Genomic DNA, 20,433 nt, shown 5'->3' with positions numbered 1-20,433 from the left:
ACCCATTTCTGTTTAAATTTGTAAGATATGATAATTTGTAATCGTTTTGTTTGAACATCGCACAATATTTCTTAATTCGATTATGTTTTATTTTAAATCTAATGCTATATCTCTAAAAAGCCAAATTTATATACAAATATCATTTTGATTTGAAATAAAATATTATTCTCTACTCTGTCTAAAATAAGTTTAATGGTGATATTATTGGACTTCTTACGCTTTTGTACGTATTTTTAAAATTCACTTATTAATTTTGCAAAAAAAAAAAAAACGATTTTCTAAAAGAATACACTTATAGTAACAAAATACAAAGAAATATCTTGACGTATAATAATGTAATCGAACTGCGAAGTGGTGCAATTATTTGGCGGTAACTGTATGTATAAAATATATTTTTTTACTTACATGATGGCTTCGGCGTTGAATTTATTAAGTGTCTGTGTCTATCGCGGTCATGATTGTGATGACGATTTGGATTAGGATATGTCGGATTACTATTACTTTTTAAAATATCTGCATTTGGTGCTGAAGTTGGCAAAGCGTGATCTCTTTCCAAATCTAATTCGTAATTACGATGATGTATATTTAACTGAGATTGATGGGATTTTTCTTGATATCTACAAATGTTTTTTAAAAATAACATATTTTTGACTTTTTGTTAAACGTTACATAAACTTAAATAAAACAACAAAAAATACCTTAACGTAGTGAGTAGAGGTGTAGCTATTGTTGTTAAACTTGGCACATAACTGTTTTCGGGAATGCTACGTTTGGTTGTTGAAGTAGTGCCGTACGCAACTTTTATTAACACTGCAGCCAAACTTCGCTCCAGGTTATCCAATTTATCCAGATAAGCACCACCAGAAGTCACACCCTCTGTAGATGATGTTATAATAAGACTTTTGCTACCGGAAAGATATGTCTCCCCTCTCTCTCCTCCGTCATGCTCCAAATTAAAAGAACTTTTTGTTAATCTTTTGCTAATACTGTTATTACTACTGTTACTTGCACTGTTATTGGTATTGTTATATACTAGTATATCGCTAACATTTTCGAAGTTGGTGGAACCCAAATCTAAACCAATAGCTGTTGAAGATTTCGACACCAGCAAACCTTGAATGGAATCAGTATACTGTGTTAATGTTAATAGTATAACAAATAAGACATGTAGAAATTTGCATTTTCGCTGTTGAAGGTATGAACATGACAGCATTAGCATGACAAAATTAAGTATTGCGCTATAGCTCCTTGTACGATGTTTGTGATGACGCCATCGCTTTTGCATTTTGTCAAATAAAAACTGCTTTCCCTTATTATCATCAGCCTCAAACTCTAAATATTTTTTTGTGTTTTCTGTATTATCATGTTCTAAACGATACTTTGTGTTGGACGAATTATAGTTAGAATTCGATAAGGATTCCTTTTCAGATATAATTGACCGAATATTTGAATTGCGTAATCTAAAATTGTAATTTTTCCAATATTGTTGTTGTTTTTCATTGCGGTGTGTTATCGATATCCTTGATGTAAGTGGTCGTTGATAACCTAATATGCAGGAGGATGAATTGTTGCTTATATTTTTTGCATAATCTCTTTGCATTAAGTGACGTTTTCGTTTTTGCATGTTTGTTTTTTTTCGCCATCTTATACCTAATCTTTTAGTATTAATTGGAAACATAATTGTATCCGTGTCGTCCTCGTCCTCCAAATCCTCTGGCAGCTCTTCATCATGTTGATTCTGAATAAAACATGTACTTTTGATATTGTTTTCATACTTTAGGAAACATTCATAAATAGGAGAATTAAGAGTAGTTGCTCTGTCTGCCTTCCCAAATAAGGTAGTTATTTTATATTCACACTCAATAACTGCATTACTATTAAAGTTATATACTACATTCACAGTATTTGAGTTCATGGCTGTTAAATTTTTATGGATATACGGATATGAAAAATCCCCTTAAATGAAATGATGTTTCCAAATTAAAATGTTTTAAAATTTTCATCATAGTTTATCTACATCTTCTCCTTGAAACAGCTTAAAATAATCTAAATATAGAGAAGAAAGAAATTTAAGTAATTTCAGTTGATTGAATTAAAATAAATATCTACATATTCATCTTCTTTATAATTAATAGGTAAGGCGATTTCTTCTGAACCCTTTTACTCTTATAGTATACATCCGATCATAAAAAAAAAATTATTTTAAAGGTATTTGTTCACAGATTTTGTGCACATCTAAAACGACCTTATTTTGTGGTGAAAACTAAATTGTCGTAAAACTATCCGTTGGAATTTTATGATTTGTATATTAAATAATATAAAAGGTATAACCGTTAATTAAGTTTCATTATAAATTTTAAGTTTTATTATTTGAATTATATACATATATTCTTATATCTTATGAAAAAAATGTTATCTAAACATAATTTTTTTTAATACAGAGTAATATGTCATTTAATTTGATTTATTATACCCTTCACCTTTGTGAGAAGGGTATACATATATAAGTTTGTCATTCCGTTTGTAATTTCTATAATATAATTTTCCGACCCCATAAAGTATATATATTCTGGATCCTTATAGGTAGCGGAGTTGATTAAGCTATGTCCATCTGACTGTCTGTCTGTCCGTCTGTGTGTTTGTTGAAATCAGTTTTTAGAGGACTCCAGATGTCGGCGAGAACCGAATCTTCAATAATTCTGTTAGACATGCTTTCGAGAAGATCGCAATTTAAAATCAGCAAAATCGGTCCATAAATACCGGAGATATGAGCAAAAATCCGAGACAACCTCTGAAAATTTCATAAAAAAGAAAATTTTTTTCATGCTTTGATATAAGCAACAACAACACTGCTTATTCATTGAGTATTTCTTTTCATATGTTTGGATGGCTGTGTGTTTCATTGCCTTGTGTATATTGTTTTTGTTTCTTGGTGTATTCAGTTTCGCATGTTTGGATGTCTGTTGGTTTCATTGCGTTGTGTATTTTGTTTTTGTTTTTTTGAGAAATTCGTTTCGTATGTTTGAATGGCTGTGTGTTTCATCATGAGTGGTGATAGAGGGTATATATAACTTTGTCATTCCGTGTGTAACACCAAGAAATATTCATCTGAGACCCAGCGAAGTATATATGTTCTTGGTTCTTATGAAATTCTGAGTCGATTCCCAGAAAAAAAGTGAGGAAAAAGAATTTTCACCACAAATAACATGCTTGAAGTATTTCCAATTTTGGTGAAAAACTTATGAATTTTACATTAGCGTGTTATTGGAGGGATGTTGTTAATTTTTGACAACTTTGAACTGCATCTAATCTTATTTTTAGAAGCAGTAAAAATCTGATATTCGGATGTCAAAAATAAACCACATTCTTTCAATGACACGTTTAAGTAAATTTCATTGGTTTTTTACCAAAATTTGATGTACTTCGAATATGTTATTTGTAGTGACTTTTCTACATCTCTTTCCTCACTTTTAAGTGGGTTTTCATTTGTAAGGAAATATTTGAATTATAAAAGCGAAAAATATGCAATCGCTTTTTGAGATGTGATAAAGATGTCGTTTGTAAAATATGACATCAATTATTTTTTGCTGGGTTTAGCTATGTCCGTCTGCCCGTCCGTCCGTCTGCCTGTGTAAAACACGCTCATGTAAAAACGAAGTGAAATAAATTATTAGAATATTCCCTATTGTCCTAGGCAGTTTGGTATTGAAAATGAGCAAAATCGGTTCACATCGGGAAAAGCTATGAAATAAAATGTAAAACAACTCAGAAAAAAATAAGCATTTTTTACAGATTCTGATGCAATTTTCACGAAAACTATGCAATATAATTACATGAAAATCATCACAAATTTGTTTTTACACTTGTTGAAAATTGCCGGAATCAATCCATAATTTCTTATACCTCCCATACAAAAGTACATATTTCCGGAAAATGATCGGTCCATAATTGATCATAGCTCCCATTCCGATCGGTCCATAATTGGTCATAGTTCCCATACAAGGTCCCCTCCGAAAATCGCTTAAACGCACATAACTCATTACTAAATTAAGATATCCATATAAAATTTGCTACAAGTATTGCTCTTATATACAGAAATATTAGCGTGAAATTTCTTTCCGATCGGTCCATAATTGGTCATAGCTCCCATACAAGGTCCTCTTACGAAAATCTCTTAAACGCACATAACTCATTACTTAATTAAGATATCCAAATAAAATTTGGCAGCAGTATTAAGCTTATATACAGAAATGTTACTGTGAAATTTTTTTCCGATCGGTCCATAATTGGTCATAGCTCCCATACCAGGTCCCCTCCCGAAAATCGCTTAAACGCACATAACTCATTACTAAATTAAGATATCTATATAAAATTTGCTACAAGTATTGCTCTTATATACAGAAATATTAGCGTGAATTTTTTTTCCGATCGGTCCATAATTGGTCATAGCTCCCATACAAGGTCCCCTCCCGAAAATCGCTTAAACGCACATAACTCATTACTAAATTAAAATTTGGTACAAGTATTGTCCTTAATTGGTCATAGCTCCCATAGAAGATCCTCTTACGAAAAACTCTTACACCCACATTACTCATTACCAAATAAAGCTATTGATACAAAATTTTGCACAAATATTAGTTAAGATTTGTTCACGATCGGTTCATAATATGGTTGCGATCGGTCCCATACAATGTTCCCTTCCCAAAATCTTTTAAACACATATTACTTATTACTAAATTACGATATAGATACAACATTTGACTGAAATATAGCTACTATATACAGAAATGTTACTTAAATATTTTTTACGATCATATCCCCATACTAGGTCCTGACCCGAAAATTTGAATTTCCTTAAATCTTTCATATCTTAAGGAGCTTTAAAAATATAAAAGAAAATGGCGTTTGTAATGTTCAATAAATCTTGCAATTGTAACAGATTTAAGCTGTTTAAATTTTAGGGTTTTTCCATTTAAGACATGAGAAATCTTATTTCTACAAATATTTGATCAATTAAAAAAGTATTAATATAAAAGTGGTTGGTGGAGGGTATTTAAGTTTCGTCTCTGCCGAATATAGCACTCCTACTTGTTTAATATGCGGTCGTTAGTTTTTAAAAATATATATAAAATATTTTTTAATTAGTAGTGTGAAAAATAATTATGAATTTAATTAATAGTTAATTAATTCATAAATATTTATAAAATTTATAGACGGCTAATGATTTTCTGAAGGAAGTCTATTGGAATTTAGGTTTATATTGATCTTTTTTTATTATTATTTTTTTTTTATTTATTATTCTGCGACTAGTCTAATTTGACTAACGAGCAGATTTTTTCGATTAAATACAATGATTAGTAGTAAGAATAAGATATAACACTAAATAAAAATATCAAAAATACTGTTTTATTTAAACCAGATGATGTGGTTTAATGCGTTGGAGTCTATTTGGTTGGCTTCGGATGAAGTAAAGTCTGCTGGCGTCTCTGACAAACTCTACGCCTAAATCGGTGAAGGTCATGATTTTCGAACGTACCATGGCGCATTGACCATGTGTCTTAAAACTTTATTTTGAAAAACTTCAACGTGTTTAATTGTTGAATTTTTGGCACATCCCCAAAGCTGGCATCCATACGTCCAAACTGGTTTCAGGATTTGTTGGTAGACAAGTATTTTATTTTGTATTGACATGGAAGAAGTTTTACCTATGAGCCATTTCAGGCTTCTGTACTTAATTTCAAGTTCCTTCTTTTTCTTTAGTATATGGTCAAGCCAAGTAAGTTTAGAATCTAGCGTAAGACCGAGGTATTTTGCGGTTTTTGATAATGGAATTGTGTATTCTTGCATTTTGAGAGGAACATAATTTGTATTTTTTTTAGTGAAAAGTTTACATGTATAGATTTTGAATTGTTGATTTTTATTCTCCAAAGCCCAAAAGAAATATTATTAACCCTTTCAGGGTCGAAAATAATTTATGTCTAGAAAAAAACTTGAAAACTTATATTTAAGATAATTTGAGTATGCTGAATCCGGGAAAAATAATATTTTTTGAATTTGAGTTTTCCCTAGTGAGTTATAAAAGGTCAAATTTAAATGTCGAATATATTAGACATTCGAAAAACAGTCTCCAAAAAGTACCAGCAACATTTTTTATGAATTTTTTTTTTTTGTAAAATGTCTTCTTAAACTTCTTTCAATACAATACAATTTAAATCTGCATAGTCCGATCTCCTAAAATACAATTTTTATACCCTACACCACTTTAGTGGGGAGGGTATATTGGATTTGTGCTGATGTTTGTAACATATAAAAATATTCGTCCTAGACCCACCTTAAAGTATACCAATCGGCTTAGAATATTTTTCTGAGTCGATTAAGCTATGTCCGTCCGTCCGTCCGTCTGGCTGGCTGGCTGGCTGTCCATGTAAACCTTGTGCGCAAGCTACAGGTCGCAATTTTCAAGATAATTGGATGAAATTTGGCACGCACGTTTTATTTGACCCAAGGACGAAGCCTATTGAAAATGGTTGAAATCGGTCCATTATTTCACCTAGCCCCCATAGAACAGAACCCCCCGAAAAGGGCTTTTGAGCTCATAATTTTGTTAAATTTACAGATATATCGATAAAATTCGGCCCAACTAAGTTTTATAGAAGTCTGGATGACCCTGCCAAATTTCATAAAGATCGGGCCCCATTTGATCCTAGCTCCCATACAAAGTCCACTTCAGAAAATTACTTGAATGTCCCAAATTAACTTATAAACACAAATATCGCGATGAAATTTAGCACAATAAAATATTATGTAAATATAAATATATTCACAAAATTTTATCGGGCTTGGTCCATATTTGCCCCTAGCCCCATATAAAGCCTCTTTCAGAAAATTAGATTTTCATCCATAAATTGCTTAAATGTATCGGAACAAGGGAATATTGAAGATAAATGCTTTATTATGAAAAATAAATCACATTTAATATTCATAACTGGTGTAGGGTATCATATGGTCGGCCACGCCCGACTATACTTTCTTACTTGTTTTTACCATTAAATGAAGCTGTTTTTTAAACGTTGCACGACGGGGCAGCCATATGGAGACTTGTGGCGATAAATCAAAAATGAAAACTGATTTTTATAAAACAAATGATATATCATTTGAAAGAGGACACTTTTTTGCATAAGATTTGTTCGCAACATTTTTCATAGTAGCTTTGATCTGAGATCTATACTTCATGTTAATAATATGACCTTTTATTGTAAAAAGCCTACCTTTTCTTTACGAGGTTTAATATTACGTATTGTTGAGAATTGATCTACGAATTTTTAAGACATAGAAAGGGTTACAGGTGTCAAAATGCACAACTTACTTGAAAGGAAAATTATAATTATTTTTTTTTAAATTTTCAAAAGTTTGAAGGTAAAAAAGTAACACAAATGTCCAAAAATGCCCATAACCATTATATATCCTCTAAAGTAGGGGATGTCTAGAATTATAATCTTTTTTAACATTTTGCGGATTTTTGCGGTTTTTGATTTTTTTCGAGTTTGAAGATATTCATGTACACATAGATTATTTCAACTTGATTTATTTAATAACTGATTTCAATAAGGTTTAAATGCAAAAAGTCAATAATTTTTTCTAAAATTGCTAAAAACGTATAAATTATTTAATACAGAATTTTAAAATATTTTTTTAGAGATGCCACCTTTTTTGTACCTTATGTAGTAGAAATTAACTTGTTTAAGTAAAATTTCGGTTACAATCATTGTTATATAGGGTTTTTGAAATATATTATGATGTCTAAGCTCTAAAATAGATAAAGAATTTAAAAATATATAAGTATTACCTAGCAAACATTCGATTAAAATTTCAGTCGGAATAGTTAGATATCGGAAAACTACTAAATTTGTTTATATATCTCATTAGTATATATGTATATATAGTATAAAAATGTACATATGTATTTATGTCCACAGTATGTATGTTCATTGCTGGGAACTAATAAATGCTTTAAGTAGCTAACTTCTGTTAGGCATGAAGTTAGTAATTTAACATCTTGCTTAACCCCCTTATTATCTCAATATTCCTTAGAAAACATTCTAAACAAGATTCTAACTAATAACGGCGGTGATGGCTCAACTTTATATAAACGACCTGAATAATAATAATAGATCGGTACACTTAAGGATGGTGATTTCGAATTAGAATATCAATGAATGAATTATAAAACTTTGTAACTAAAACTTTTCCTTTAATTTTGAAGTAATGATTCGAAACAACTTTATCATAAAATCAATGTTGCATTTGTTATTATATTGATAAAAAAAATTTGATTACGAGTTGAGTAAGTACTTTTGACCATCAAATATTCAAAGAATTTTGTACCCTGTTAACTTCTTTTAAAATTGACCAAAAATTTTCTTTAAGTGTATTTTAATCTTTTTGTATAATTTTGTTCGGTGGGTTATGATATTTTTACAAATTCAAAATCTAGAGAAAATTATCTTTTTATTGATACCAATCACTTGTATCGAAAGCCATTGGTTGATTTATCGCCCTTTTTAATATGTCTGTGCCCCTATGTGCGTTGTTAAAAAGCACTTTTTAAAAAGTAGTCATAAGTGACAATTTCTTAAAATCTGATTTTTAAATACTTTTAAAATACGGAAGATCTTTCAAAATCTCAATTATAAATATAATAAAGTCTTCATTTTCATCTAAAAGAAAAAAATTAGAACTAAAGTTAAATATTATACCCAAAAAATGCTTAAAAACAGAGTCTATTGTAATGTCGAATATATTCGACAAAACCACGGAAAGGGTTAATAGCTGGCTGCTTCTGTAGTAGATTTTCCAATCGCAAGTACAGCTGTGTCGTCGGCAAATGTTGCTATTGTATTGTTTGGTGTGTTAGGAATGTCATTTGTAAATAACAAATATAGTAGAGGGTCAAGAATGCTGCTTTGAGGAACGCCCGCTTTTATATCTTTCAGCTCCGAGAACTCATTTTCGAGTTTTACATGGAAATAGCGATCTTCAATGTATGATTTTATGATTTTGTAATACATTGTTGGAAATATTTTGGACAGTTTATATAACAGGCCTTCGTGCCATACTTTATCAAATGCTTGAGCTACGTCTATAAAAACAGCAGAGCATATTAACCTTTTGTCGAAAACGTTTTCAATTTTATCAATAATACGATGAATTTGCTCAATCGTTGAATGTTTTTCTCGAAATCCAAATTGGTGTTTAGGGATACAATTGTTTATGAATATAAACGGATAAATACGTTTTTGTATAATTTTTTCAAATATTTTTGAGATTACAGGTAATAGCGAGATTGGTCTATATGATGAAACATCATGTGGATTTTTGCCTGCTTTTAGTATCATGATTATGGTGGATACTTTCCAATAGGATGGTACATATTGTAGCTGTATAGCAGATTGGATTAGTGTTGTTAGAAATACAATTGCCTTATAAGGTACTTGTTTTAGTATTTCAGCTGTTAAAAGATCATAACCCGGGGATTTTTTATTTTTAAGATTTCTCGTTTAACTTCGCTTACAGAGATTTGAATATTCGATGAAGATACATTGTTTGCTATGTTACAAAAGTTGTTAGTATTACATAAATCGGGTACATTTGGTTGAAAGACGTTCTCTAGATGGCTTGAGAAAAGGAGAACTTTTTCTTTGTTCGATTTGGCCCATTGTCCATTTGGTTGTTTAAGTGGATGAGAATGGTTTTTGGGTGGGTTTATGGTTTTTGTCGCCTTCCAAAGGGAATGGTAGTTTTGTTTGATACTTGAAAGGTTTTGAAGATACTTTTCCATAGTTTGATTTTTTATTTGTTTGAGCTTACGCCTTAAATACTGTGAAGCTCTATTGTATTTATTTGTGTCATCTGGACATCGGGTTTCATGCCATTTTCTCCTAAGTTTTCTTTTATGTTCCAGTAATATTTTTATTTCTTTTGGGTAATTTATACCTGTTTGTTTTATTTTCATATTTGGCGTACTAGACCACGCTGCGTTTTGGATGTTTTCCGTAAAATTATTAGTATATTTTTCGAGTTCTTCAATAGAACTAATAATATTTGGCACAATCGTTTTATTGAGGTTTTGTCTAAAGTACTTCCAGTCAGTATTCTTATTATAAAGAAATGGATTGCTTTCTGGTTGAATTATATGTTCACTTACTGTTAGAAGAATTGGAGAATGGTCAGAACTTAAGTCTATACCATCTTAAACGTTTATGAAGTTTTTTGATATTTTATGAATAATAAAGAAATCAATGAGATCGGGTATCTTAGATTGGTCAGTGGGCCAATATGTAAGTTTACCAGTGGAAATAAAATCACATCCTAGGGTATTTGCCGCTTTATACAATTCTCTGCCTTTTGTTGTTGTGAGACGGGAACCCCAAAAAGTATTTTTGGCAGTAAAATCACCTCCAATTATGAATTTATTTTTATACAATGTTATTGTACATTGATCTTCATAAAATTTAGTTTACTACTTAAATTAATTTATTGCTTAATTATGTCTATTAAGTGAATACTAATATTTATAAGACTAATATAAACAAAAAAATTTTGTGAAATGGGCCTTACATGGGCATTGGTCAAATGTGGCCCGATTAAAAAAAAATTACAGAATTATTTGTAGATCCTTAAAACATGTGTACTTATGTATGTATGTATGTATGTATGTATGTATGTATGTATGTATGTATGTATGTATGTATGTATGTATGTATGTATGTATGTATGTATGTATGTATGTATGTATGTATGTATGTATGTAGATTTTTCACATTTAAGTTGGTTTTAGCACCAATTTTTTCAATATATGGAACCTGACAGCAGAATCGAGGGTCTCATTTTCAAAATATCTTAAATAACATGAATAAAAAATAAAATAAAATAAATAGGTAAAAGTATTAGAATCACCTATAAAACAATTTTTTGAAATGATTTGAAGTCGAAAAAGTTTTAGGCCTATTTATAGATATCGAAAACTTACCGATTTTCACAGACAATTTTGGCCAATTTTAGACTACTTAACTATTCAAACACTTTAGAACGAAATTGGACTTAAATATAAAGGTATTTTGATAAAAACTTTAAAATATGCTAAAATAAGTTCAATTTAATACAAAAAAGTCGAATTAGTATCGAAAATGCTTGACAAATAAAAATGTTTTAGGGGACTTAACATTGGAAATTAATATCGATGTAGAAACAATTTTTTATATGGTATAAAATCCTACAAACACATTTTTTCATTCTTTTTTTGATAATAAAAAATATAATCAAACGAAAACTATTTCAAATGTTTTGGTTTTTATATTTATTTTTAATTTTTATATAATATAATATTTATAATGGTATTAATCTCAAATTCTAAACCCTCTATTGCGTTATGATTTGTCATGAATTGGATTGAACTTTTTGTATTAAATTTGACTTATTTTAGCATATTTTTAACTTTTCATCGAAATACTTTGATGTATAATTCCATTTTTACCCATTCTAAAGTGTTCGAATTGTTTAGTAGATACCTATTAATGGTCCCAAAACTTTTTCCACTCTAAATAATTTCAAAATAAATGAAGAACAACTATTTTTTTTTTAATATTTTGTTACATTCCCAAGGCATTATATAACTTGTTTCTATTATTTTTTCCAACGCTTCAGTTAAATTTAAATAAACTATAATAAACGAATAACAGAAGAAAGTACACATAAATAGCTTTGATTTAAGATATTGATCATCAAATTCTACCAAATAGTTTGGCAGAATATAGATTTTCCTCTGATAATTTTTCTTGTTTCAATTTTTTTGCCGGCACTGTATGTATGTAAGTTTTCATTGCAGGTAAATAACGCTCGTCTTACTTTTTATATAAAGCTTTTTTTAACCCCGGTTTAGTAAATGTCAATTTGCAAAATCCCGCTTTTTCAAAAAATTGTCTTCCAAATGAGCTTTTTAATCACTTTTATTCAAAAACCGTCTGGTCACGTTATCCATGCCTGTCATAGAAATATTAAACCATTTTAATAGATAGAAGCGTGATCCCCATTCTCTAAAAAGAAGAAAGGACAAGAACATGAGAGCAAATTAGTCAAATTCACCCTCAGTTACAGAATATAATTGGAATGAATACCCAACGTAGAAAACAAAGTCGTCAAAAGAGTAAATATCAAGAATTCAAGATAAAAGATATCTGGAATAAAAATAAACCTATTCCATTCACCAAATCAATGACAACACACTACCCGTAAATTAAACTCTAAATTATTATATTTCTGACGCCTCAACAAAATGCCTAAGACAAACAATTCATTCAGTAACTAATATATCAAAACGACAACTCACCAACAATTCTAAGAATATACGACCATAACACAACCAAATAACTCCTAAAACCCACAATGCAAGAACAAAAATTGTGTGGCACATAAAAAACGAAAAATATTGAAAACGAAGTAAGATTTAAAAATTAAATACCAGCGTTTACATTAAACTTTAAGAGCAGCAACAGCTTATAACCATAATGATAAAAGAACAAGTCAGAATGCTAAATTCGGCTATGCCGAATCTTAAATACCCTCCACCTGTAAGTTACTTTTTATCAAAAATCCTTCTAAATGTTTTTGGATACGCATCTAATAAATTGTGAAAGTTTAAATTTTGCTTCCGTGATGAGGGTGCTATCATTTAGAAATCATTTAGTAATTACTTTATATATCACTAGCTGCGTGTACCCGGCGTTGCCCGGGTTTCTTCGAAAAGTAAAGAAAATATTTTTCTATATGTAATGACTTTTTTGAAATAGATATCAATATTTAGCTTATAACGATAAAATAGTTATTATAGAAATTATACTGAAATCAGCATTTTCAATCACTGGTAGGGAACTAAGGACACTTTCAAATTATTTGTTTTATTTTTTCCAAGTGCAGCACATTTAAAGAACTGTTCAATTTAAATTAGGTCACACCGTACTTTGAATTGTAGTGCCCCTGGTGTAAAGAGGCAAAAGTCTTCGGGGGCATTTTATTAATTTCAAACCATTAACCGTACAAAATTTCAAGCTATTTTTTTGCTGTTGGAAAAAGTACATGCAATTGAAAAAAACTCTGAAACGATTATTAGAAATTCTGCACAAAATCATGAAAAATTTGCGCTCATTGATTTCAAATTCCTTAAAAAAGAACAAAATTACGTTTTTTCTGTCCTAGGAAAATATGAAGAATCCTTGATCTTGGCATAGAAAACAAAACAACTTTTAATTTGACAAACAATTTTGAGGTGTTCATTAAAGAGTAAAACCACCGTTTTGTTCGTCATTGTTTCTCAAAAATACATCCATTTATAAAAAAGTATGTTTAAAAATATTATTTTTATTCATTAGCTTATGTATCGAGACTAAAGTTTTGGATGGATTTAGACACCACTTATTAAATCTAAAGAAATAAAGGTGTAAATGTCAAATATCGTTAGAAATACAAAAAAGTTACCCAAATAAGTTTACTTATTTAAATATCCACATCTTCCTTTAATTAAAAAATTTCGGAATTTGTTAATGGAAAATGTGTGCTGGAATTATTCAAAATCATTATTTAATTTGAAAAGCTTGAAATAAATACGGCGATCGTAGTAAACTACATCCGATTCTGTTTTAAAATAGTTTTTTTTTTTATACAGTGGATTACAGGTTTTGAAATAAGAATAGTTTTCCGGTGGAAAATATAAGTGATGGGATATACGAATCTACAACCGATTTTACGCTTTAGATGAAAATCGATTTTTGATAATAAATTAAATTGAAATTGACAGATTTTTATTTTACCTAATCGTAAAGTAAGTTAAGGACCTACAAACATTTTAGAGTTTTCAAATAAAAAAACATTTTTGATACAAATTTTAACTACCTATATAATAATTCTCATATACTATAAGGAATATATGTATATCATGAGCATTATAAATGAAACAAAAAAAGGACGAAAAAAAGGTCATTGCATTTCATTAAGATCACAACCGGCCAGAAATTAGTGGTATAGGTGTATTTATTCGTATTTGATGTATTAAACATTCTCTTCCTCAAACTAACCTAACCTTCCACGATAGAACTATTGTCATGCAAAATTTCATGAAGCATAAAATCCACATCAAAAAATTGATTCCAAAAATACACTGTCTGTTGTCAAATTTCTTGAAAATTGGTTAATGTTTTTTATATTTAGCTTAGAAATTTGGTGTTATACTGTGAGCGTCAAAAGAAGTGTGCACCAATTTCATTTCTACAAAAGTCTTTGTTATAGTACAGTTATTGATAAAAAATAAAATGTTTCATTGCAGTTTAGAAGGCTTATATAATACGAATATAACTGTGAACAAACAGCTACCCAAAGTGAAACACAGGCTTAGATTATAAATGTTTTCTAAAAATAATGCTGTTTTTACGCGTCATAAAAAAGTGTACAATGGAAGCATTGCTCTTTCGTTCTTTGAATGTATCGGGGAAATGCTTAAATTTTTTCGAAAGACGCTACTTAGGCAAGCAACCGAATGGAGTAATTATGTTATTTTGCAGCTTTATTCGGATTTTGGTAAAAATAAGTTCAAATACAGTGTCTCTCATAAGTATTCGAATTTAATGTATTATGAAAACAGACATAATTTTATAATAAATTTTGTGGGAAAAATAAATAAATAAATTTATTATGTTGTCCAGACAGTCCTTAAATTTTATACCACATTTTAAAAATTAAAAAAAAAAAAATAATTTACTTAAACTAATTTAACTTTTTTTAAAAAAAGTGCAAAAAATAGCTTCACAAAATTATTCGAATTTTTTGTATAAATCATATTTAGATTAGCATTATGAAGTAAAAATAAATAATTAAAATGAAATTAATGTTTTGTATAGTAGCCTTTGTTTTTAAAAACAACTTCCAAGCGTCGTGGGACCGTTTCTACCAATTTATAGAATAGTTCTGGCGTTATGTCCCATTCTTCATGCAAAGCAACCGTATGGTGGTTTTAGAGGATAATGAGTGATTTAAAAGTTGTTCTTGTAAATATAACCACAAATTTTCAATGGAGTTTAAGTCCAGACATTAACTCCATTGAAAATTTGGTGAAAGAAAATACTTAGTGTTGTAAATGATCAACATTTTCACGTACCAGGTCGTGTATTTTGAATCGTTTTTCTGTTGAAAAATAAATTGAATGGGTTGTAGCCCCATTTTGGTGGTACTAGCATGCAAATTCTGCTCTAAAATTGACAAGTGGACCTTCTAGTCTATAATTACAATAATAAATTTTAGCAGTCCTACACCGTGGACGGACACAGAACCCCAAAATATGGCAGAGCAACTTGGGTCCTTTACAGTTGGTTTTAAGTTAGATAATTCCAAGGCATCTCCAAGCTTTCGCCATATCATTTGACGACCATCTGAGCCAAAAATATTATATTTGTTCTAATCGTCGAAGATAACTTCCTTCCAGAATCCAATATTCTTACTTATGAGTCTATTTGCGGAGTCAAGACACTTAACATCGATTAACTTCGATATGAGCGGTTTCCACCTTGGTACTTGACCATGCAAATTATTGCTCCCTAGTACTTTGCCCACAATTTCGACACTAATTTTTATTCACAGGACTGTCATGAGTTCGTTGTTAATTTTTGGAGCTGATAGATGAAGGTTCCTTCGGTATTTCCTCAGTATTTCTCTGTCGTCCTGTATTGACAGCAGTTTTGGACGACTTGATAATGGTAAATACTCAATGGAATTCTTTGTTCCATGCGTGTAATGACAAAATATATTGTCAATGGGAATCTATCAACCATTTCCTATATGTATTTAATTGATCGGCCTTGATTATACAGATATAAATTAATTTTTTAATTTGAATTTGAAAAAAAATACAAAGGCAATGAATAAGCAGTGTTGTTGTTGTTTATTTTTTATGAAATTTTCAGAGGTTGTCTCGGATTTTTGCTTATATCTCCGTTGTTTATGAACGGATTTTGCTGATTTTAAATAGGAAACTTCTCGAAAGCATGTCTGATAGAATTATTGAAGATTTGGATCCCGAAGATATCTGGGGTCTTCAGAAAACTGATTTCAACAGACAGACGGACAGACAGACGGACATGGCTATCTATAAGAATTCAGAACATATATACTTTACTCGGAAAATTATATTTTGGAAATTACAAACGGAATGACAAACTTATATATACCCTTCTCACGAAGGTGAAGGGTATAAAAATCAATATTTACGCGAAATGTGACGAATTGTCAGAAATAGTCAGTGAACAATTAAAAACTATTGAAATTGTTGTGGAATTATCGAAAAATATGACAGTTACACCAGGGAATCTAGTGGATATGAGTTCAATTCAAGGACCACTTTAATAAACACTCTACATATCAGAAAGCCTCTTAAGAAACCTTACTTTCATATCAAAAATTAATCAACAAAACTGGATAAATTTTACAAAAGTGGGTCAAAAGTCGGATGATTACTTCGGGATATATATTTTATTAACAAGAAAAGCAATAGAAAAAAATTTTGGATCATTTACGGTTTTATCAATAATTATACTGCAACACAAGTTTTTATGCAAATAAATAGCTGTACACTTTCTTTTGACGCTCGCTGTAGCTGTTATTCTAAAAGTGAACATAAAATGTGCGTAGCATCCAATCAATATCATATAGAGTCATTTTTAACTCCTGAGGTTAGACCTATTAATATTCATTTTATGTAAATCGGTTAAGTAATTATGTAGTGAAAGATTAATAAAAGAGTCTCATATACATATATTTATTATTATTGAAGATGTAATGTGTCGTACTGTTCATTCCACAACATTCATTATAACAGATTTCATGAAAATCGGATTAGTACATTTTTGTATGCTTGAACGTAAATTTGGTATAATTGTTTTACAAAAAGTTGGCGTAAAAAAGGGCGTGGCGTCCGATCCAGATCTTATATAGTTTATAGTTCCTCCTGAGGTCAGACCTATCGGTATACCAAATTTCATGTAAAACGGCTCAGTAGTTTTCTGTAAGTCTCGAATGAAAATTTTGTATAACAATTATATAGAAAAAAGTTAGCATAAGAAGAATCGTGAAGTCCAATCATGATTTTATATAGCCTATTGTTCCACTTAGAATAGAACTATTAGTGTTTCATGTAAATCGGTTCAGTAGTTTGGCCGTGAAAGCGTAACAGACAGTCTCTTTCATATAATTATTAGGATAGGATATAGATAAGGATACTTTTATAAAATGTGTTCGTAAAAGGGGGCGTGGCATCAGATCAAGATCTTATATATATTCTATAGTTCTTTTCGAGCTTATACTTATCGGTATGCAAAATTTCAGGTAAATCAGTTTAATAGTTTTTGCATATTGTGATTGCAAAATTGGTGTAATAATAGTTTTACAAAAAGTGGGCGGAAAAAAGGGCGGGGCATCCGATCATGATCTCATATAGCCTATTGCTCCTTTTGGGGTTAGACCTATTAGCGGTCCAAATTATTGTTTTACGTATTTTTTTCAAATTTAAATTAAAAACAGTGGCATTAAATTTTTATTTCTTTAATTCATTCATAAATAAATCATAAATGAAAAGTAACAAGTGAGAGTTCTATATTCAGCTGTGCCGAATCTCGTATATCCTCCATCAAACTGTATGCCGTAAAAGGAATGCCCCCCGTAAACATCAGGATAATATTTGGAATATTTCTTATGTCTATTATGAACCGAACTCTTTTGAACTAACAAAATATTAATTTTTACAAAATATTACTCTTACGTGAGCGTAGGAGTAATTTTCTAAAGGGGGCCTTATATGCGTCAATTATGAACCGATACTCATAAAATTTTCTACATAGATTTTGTTTTGTATAAACTTTTTTATGTCGATTTTCATTGCTATAGGTACTCGTAATTTTCTGCATCCTCATCAAATTTTTTGAAGAGGAACTTATATGATGGGTAAGGTCAATTATTGACCGATCCTCACAACATATTTTAGACCGATTTTGGTTCATATAAAACCTTAAATTGAATATCATCGCTGTACTCGCATTTTTATACCAGCTATTAGCGTGAAAATAATTAACAGAAGAAGCCCAGGAAGCGAGGAATCGAGATTTTAAGCATGTTCAACTATTCAGCTCAAGAAAATGCTCCAGGCAATCACAGAATGAAGATATTTTTAATAGTTTACTTCTATCTTCTAATCCTGTTCTTTGAACTATGCGAAAAAGATGGATTTGTTATGAAACTCTATCATCTCAAAACAAGGAAGATTTAAAGGACTTATATTACCTTCTGGATATGTATACCGATATGACAGATTATTTTATAGAAAATAAGTAGTGTTAGGAATTAACTATATAAGTAGGTTGTAAGAATTAATTGTATTATGTTTAAGATAAACAGTTCAAATAAAAGAAGCTCTTATACTAACTGATGATATTGTGTTAAATTGTGTTTTATATTTCGGTAGGCGGGAAAGGTGGTTTGTGTGGGGTGATTTAGGTGTTGTTGTGAATGGCTCATAATAAAATTATAATTTTTTTATTGTATATACAATGTTATAGTCTTTAATGAAATAATTAACTAAATAATTTTTAAAAATTGTCCAAATATTTTATTCAACACCAAATGTATGTTCTGTCATACTTAATACTAAAATATGAAAAAGATGAAATTAAAGGACACAGGTTTAAATGAACATATTTTTGAATGTAATTGAGATATTGGCTTGAGATTTTTTGTAAAGGGTCGAGAATTTCCATATCTAACTAAAAAATTATATTAAGGGATAAATATGGACTAAATTGTTGTAGCTATCTGCGACCCTATTAAAATTTTGATATAAATCATAGTTTTAGAAATTAAACAAATATGTAATATATGACAAAATCTTTATTTATGAACAAAACTCAATGAAATTTTCAACGCTTGTTAAACTTGTCGTTTCAAATAAGAAAATGCAAAAAAAAACGGAAAAGATCAAAGGGCATCCCGCAATTCCCAAAAATAGGAATGAAAATCCCAAAAATGGGATTTTTTACTTTTTTGCCCATAGGGTCCACATTTCTTTCAGGGCTGGGAAAATACTTCTGGAGTAAATAGAAAACATATTGAGGTTTCCAAAACTGCTTTCAGTTTTCTGATCCCAGCTTTGGGATTTTAGAACATGTCGCCCAAAGTTGAAGTTTTGATAAAAAATAGGTCATATTCGGAAGGACGCAGTAGCAACATTTTCAAAAAATAGGACAAGTTTTTTACGCCAAAGCGTTTTGCGTAAAGATACCTTTTAGAAAACTATAAAATTGTTATATGTTCTTAAAGAAAATTTTATTTTATTAATAAAAGAGTTTTTGGCAAAAAACGGCAAAAATCTAAAATTTTTTGAATTTTTAAATTAAAAAACGTATATTTTGGAATCTGTAAATGATATTGATCTGAAATGCCTATAACTCGGATATTATAAGAGATAAGTAGTATGTCCAAGTATGTTTTTTCAAGATCTCGTCGAAAAATATAAAAATCTTTGTATTTGGGTGAAAAACAAAAAAATGGCACGAGTTTAAAAATTTTACATGTCATAGGTACCCTACTTTGAGCCGCCACAGCGCCGTCCCTGGGGCATCTGCAGGGTTCATTTTCAAAACTTAAACTCGAATACTCCTTGGCTACGCTCACCCCAAATTTTATCCCGATCGGATCAGCCGTTTAGAAATGCCAGATTTATTTCCAAAAAATTTCCATTCTGCCCCACTGTGCAGTATTGCAGACTCCACATTTAAAACTTTTAGTGGTGGGCATCCTTAACAAACAGCAGCAACAACAAACAAACAGGCCACCAATAATAAATAATTTTAATTTAATTGAAATAATGGCTGAAAGTGGAAATTTTGACTTCATAATTTTATCTGAAACACATTTTACTAGCGAACATGAAAGTAGTGAAATTATATTACCCAAATACGAACATTTAATATCATTGTCTAACTCTCGAAGAACTGGAGGTGTAATAATTTATTTTAAAAAAGAATGGAGAATAAATAAAATAATGAAAAAAACGAAGACTCTAAATATTGGATACTTTTATGCAAAGCTGAACTCCACAATACAAACATTTTTATTGGTGCGGTATATAGATCACCTAGTTGTAGCGAGGCGGAATTTTGTACAATTTTCAACGATATACTCGAAGAGATATGTGATATTAACTGTGATATTATAATTAGTGGAGATTTTAATATTGACTGGTCACAGAACAGTTTTTACAAAAACAAGATAGAGAACATAATAAATGATAATGGTCTGAATCAAATAGTAAATAAATATACTCGTGTAACAAATAGATCCAATACT

The 20,433-nt window shown here is 30.0% G+C and overlaps 1 protein-coding gene across 2 annotated transcripts in view; it reads right to left on the bottom strand.

Moving 5' to 3' along the window:
- Positions 1–20,433, bottom strand: part of LOC119606469 — an 85,107-nt gene that overhangs the window by 31,280 nt on the left and 33,394 nt on the right. For both annotated transcript variants that reach the window (XM_037959985.1, XM_037959986.1), the window contains exons 2-3: positions 699–2,046; positions 406–617 (exon numbers count right to left, since the gene is read on the bottom strand). In XM_037959985.1, the coding sequence (XP_037815913.1) occupies positions 406–617; positions 699–1,915 (1,429 nt within the window). In that variant the 5' untranslated portion in view covers positions 1,916–2,046. The remainder of the gene's footprint in view (positions 1–405; positions 618–698; positions 2,047–20,433) is intronic.

The sequence above is a fragment of the Lucilia sericata genome, unplaced genomic scaffold (genome assembly GCF_015586225.1).
Source record: "Lucilia sericata isolate MDLA Ls3-8-SP2 unplaced genomic scaffold, ASM1558622v1 Contig000588F_arrow, whole genome shotgun sequence".
Classification (NCBI taxonomy): Eukaryota; Metazoa; Arthropoda; class Insecta; order Diptera; family Calliphoridae; genus Lucilia; species Lucilia sericata.
The sequence above is the reverse complement of the archived record's forward strand: the minus strand, read 5'-3'. Positions and strand labels throughout refer to the sequence as shown.